Source organism: Sinocyclocheilus anshuiensis, unplaced genomic scaffold, assembly GCF_001515605.1.
Source record: "Sinocyclocheilus anshuiensis isolate Anshui unplaced genomic scaffold, SAMN03320099.WGS_v1.1 scaffold223, whole genome shotgun sequence".
Lineage (NCBI taxonomy): Eukaryota > Metazoa > Chordata > Actinopteri > Cypriniformes > Cyprinidae > Sinocyclocheilus > Sinocyclocheilus anshuiensis.
Genome location: NW_015548214.1, coordinates 1,540,432 through 1,544,594, shown reverse-complemented (window position 1 = coordinate 1,544,594; position 4,163 = coordinate 1,540,432). Strand labels below are relative to the sequence as shown.

General features: G+C 39.8%; 1 protein-coding gene across 1 annotated transcript in view; it reads left to right on the top strand.

Moving 5' to 3' along the window:
- Window positions 1–4,163, top strand: part of LOC107653869 (protein tyrosine phosphatase type IVA 2-like) — a 45,412-nt gene that overhangs the window by 32,375 nt on the left and 8,874 nt on the right. Inside the window, exons 2-4 of the mRNA XM_016440737.1 lie at window positions 2,516–2,792; window positions 3,085–3,193; window positions 3,290–3,382. Coding sequence (XP_016296223.1) covers window positions 2,788–2,792; window positions 3,085–3,193; window positions 3,290–3,382 — 207 coding nt within the window. The 5' untranslated portion in view covers window positions 2,516–2,787. The remainder of the gene's footprint in view (window positions 1–2,515; window positions 2,793–3,084; window positions 3,194–3,289; window positions 3,383–4,163) is intronic.

Sequence of the window (4,163 nt, the reverse complement as noted above, 5' to 3'; positions counted from 1 at the left end):
TTTTGAACAGATGTAAACAATGGCAGGAGGCTTAAAAGTATAGACGTGATATCAGCTAAATTTAATTATTGTACTAAATCGCAGAAAAGTAGGCTACAGTACATACTTTAGACTGCTATTCCTCACTGTGAAGTAATGTGAGGGAGGAAACTAGTTGACATTAGCTAGTTAATTAGCCATGTTATCTGCCTCGGTAGCAAGCCAAATAGTATTTATTTCAACACTGAAACAAACGGCGGGTGGGTCTCTGTCTTGATCGGGGGTGAAAGAGGGAGAAAACCGAAGATGACACAGATATATAGTTTATGTTCGACTTGGAAGTATTTATTTAGCGATCGGCGCTAAAACGTCATCTGTACGGAACATCATTGTGTACGGAACATGGTTAGTCTACGTTACCCGAAAAATTCCCATACGACAGACTTCGTCTTTTTCGACAGGGGAAAAAGTTCCAGGGATTCATCTCCTTCGGCCATCCTACACACAGGTGACTCTGCTCTCACCAACCGGAGGGGGAGGGGTCGTGTGACTCGCTACGCTCTTCGCTGCACACAACTGAGGGAGTCCTGCACTTTCTGTCTTTGACGACACGTAAAAAAACTGCGCATACCGCAGGAACGGTATAATGGAAAATTAGTGGTTTTGAAACCGTGACTTTTCCAAACCGCGGTATACCTTGAAACCAATTATCGTCCCATGCCTACACCCCTACTAATAAACAATCCACCCACCTATCAATCCACACTAAAACAAAGGCTTTAAAATATAAAATAATTCTTAAATAAAATAACTGCATATTTGGAAGCAACAGTGTGCAGCCTGACATTTGTAGTTTTGTGTGTGCTTTAAATACATTACATTGCATTAAATTGATCAAAAGTAACAGTAAAGCCATTTGTAATATTACAAATGATTTCTATTTTAAAATAAATGCTGTTAATAAATCATGAAAACAAATAATGGATTTCACAAAAATTGAGCAGCACAACAGATTTTTACCATTTATAATATTAAGACATGTTTCTTGAGCATCAAATCAGAATGATTTCTGAAGGGTCATGGGACAATACTGTAACTTCACAAAATTATTATGCATGTTACAATGTAAAGAAGAGGACTGCACTGCAAAACTGTTTTTCCCAAAACATTTTTTACAGTTTGACATACTGAGTTCTGTAATCTGTAAGTGGTTACTACATACAGTAGCAATGCTTTTTTTTCTAGCAATACTTTTCCTGCTATTATTTATTATTCGTTAATTTATATCAGATAATTTAATATATAAATATCAAACATTTAATAAAGCAGCAGGTCAAACTGAGAGCTGTTTCTTATTAATCCTGTTTTTCAAATCAGTTGAAAGACTCCCAAACTTTGTCTACGACACAGACTTCACAGGAGACATGTTAATACTAGATATAAACGCTATGGTCAGATCAACCAAGACTGATCTGATAATTAATATCAGGTGTAAACGGGGTCATTGTCTCATTTGCACCTCAGCGTCACAGTAGCATCTCTTTCCACCAGTCCTATTCCTTTGTGTGGTTGTGCTTTCTTGTCCAGCTCAATTATCCTGTCTGAATCATTGGTGTACCTTCAGGCTCCTGTGGAATGTTTTAAAAAAGCACTTGTGGTGTTCTAGTCCTGAGTGAGCTTTTTAGTTCTGGTCCTCTTTTGATAAGATAATCACATTCCTAGTCTTGCTGCTTTTTCTCTTTTGAAGAGGCCACTTTCTTCTCTTTTTGTCTATTTAGCCTCATCTGTTGGATCTAGCATTCGAGACTGCCTCTTTCCCTACTGAGAATTGCAACTTGTTGACAGTCCAAGTCTTCTGATGCTCCTTTTTTTTTTTTTTCCATGTCTGTCTCGACATGTCCAAGTCTCGTACCGTGAAGACTCGCATTGTGTCCTGTTTTTTTTTTCTTAATGTGGTTATTCAATCTGTTACAGAACAGGGAGCCAAGATGACTTGGTTACTTTGATGGGTGTCCTTTCAGAATGGATGGGGGTAGAGAAGCGTGGGACTGTGAAACAGTTGAGGCTGTTTGAAGCTTTGCCTGACTTTAATCCTTGCGACTGCTTTTGAGTTTTCAGAAACTCAGGAACAAGCCCTCATTGTATTGTCCCTTTTGAGCCTTTTTTCATGTCAGCCTTTCTCTTTTGCTCTACCATTCTGTTTTTCTCCAGTGTGCACTGCTTTTGATTTGAGAGGGACTGCATGACAATAAGAGGCAAATGTGGCATTTGCATGACCCAAGACATTGTACTTTGTGCTGCATCATGACATAGGTGTCTTGATGTCCTAGACTTGCTGTTATCACCTGCCTGCTTCAAATTGCCTTTCTCAATGAGACGAGTCATTGTCTTACACAGCAGCAAGGATGGATCATCAGTCAGAGCTGAGCAGTAGTACTCTTAAGGTGTTTATAGAGATTTAAAAGGATGTCTAAATGACTGTTCATTCAATATTTTCGTTCTGCTCTAACTGTATCTTCTTTCTCCCTCTCTCCAGCATTTCTGTGTTGATTTGGATCACACATATATGGCGTTTGTGACCATCTGCGGAGAGTTCTGCCAGGCTCAGCACCTCACCTTTGTGGACAAGTGAATTGTTAGCCACCCGTGGGACTACGCTACCCAGAAGCCTCCTTGACAGCCAGCACACTGGGCCCAGTCTGTCTCTTCTATACCCTTTTGGGATCCCGTGTAGTCCTCAAACACGTCCACCTCACTTCCTCCCTACAGCTTTTTCTCCCTGTAGCCAATCAGAAACTCTTCTCCTGAATGGGGTAATCTCAATTGTCTCAATTGGATGACTGAGGGATAGTCTCCTTTTTTCTTTAGTTTTCCTTTCAAGTTTCTCATCCCTTTTTTATACATCCTTTAAACATCATGGACTAGATCACCCTCCTTTTGACTTTTGTTTGTACTTCTAGTAGTCTAGTGTCCACCCGCCATTGCACCCACTATATATTTTTTTGTCTGTATTTATTTTTCATACTGCTGAAAACTGAGCCAAAGATTTTTTTAAAGAAACAAAGGAACAGGAATTATAAGTACTTCATTGTAATTGTTTTAAAGACGTCTTGCCAACATGAACCGCCCTGCCGCTGTTGAGATTTCCTATGACTGCATGAGATTCCTCATCACACACAACCCCACCAACTCCACTCTCAACAAGTTCACTGAGGTAAGAGAGCCATCTAGATCCTCCTTTTGTGAATGAGCTTGAAAGGGGAAACCCAAATATTCTCTCTCTCACGTTTCACTCTGCCTCCCTTCTTAGGAGCTGAAGAAGTTTGGGGTGAACACACTGGTGAGAGTATGTGAAGCAACTTATGACAAAGCACCAGTGGAGAAGGAGGGCATACAGGTCCTGGTGAGTAAATCTAATTGAAGATTTGAACAACAGTGTTTGGGGGGGGAGAAAAGGCGCTCATTTTGCCACACTGAATGACACGGTGCTTTTCTGCAAGATCAGCTGCCCTTGGTTGATAAAAAGGCACATGTATGCCTATGCTACACTCTTGGGAACTCCCAGTGGTAATTCACTGGCATAAAAGGGCAACTAATAGTTTCTTCAGCTGGTCCAAAACTCCCACACTGGCCCCAGGCCATAGTTATTGTTAAGCCCTGTTTATTACTGTTTATTGTGCCTTTTATGCTTACATGTTTAAATGGTAAATATTAGGGATGACCCCGAATAGTCGAAGATTCGATGCTTCGATAGGAGGAGCCTGATTCGACTACCAATCTCACAGTCGAATATTCGGGGGGTGTTATGATCATGCCATTTTGGCTATATGGGGGTGCTCAAATGTCTGATTTCACATAGAACTACCGGTTTTCTCCCAATAAGTTAATATACAGCCTATTAAAATATTGCTGTAAATAAGAATCTGAAAAAAAAGAAGCTTCAAATAAATATTTTAACGTGCGAGAATAAATCCAACCACCCCTATAGATTTAAGTTTCACTTTCCATAATCTGTGACCGACAGAGGAGCATTTTGGCGGCAGGGATTTAAAACTTTAACAAGACTCAAATTGACACCGACAGAGTGAAAGACTTTTTTCGATCAGGTAGGGTACAAGTGATTTCAAAACATTTCAGCCGGTTTATATATATATATATATATATATATATATATATATCGTGTA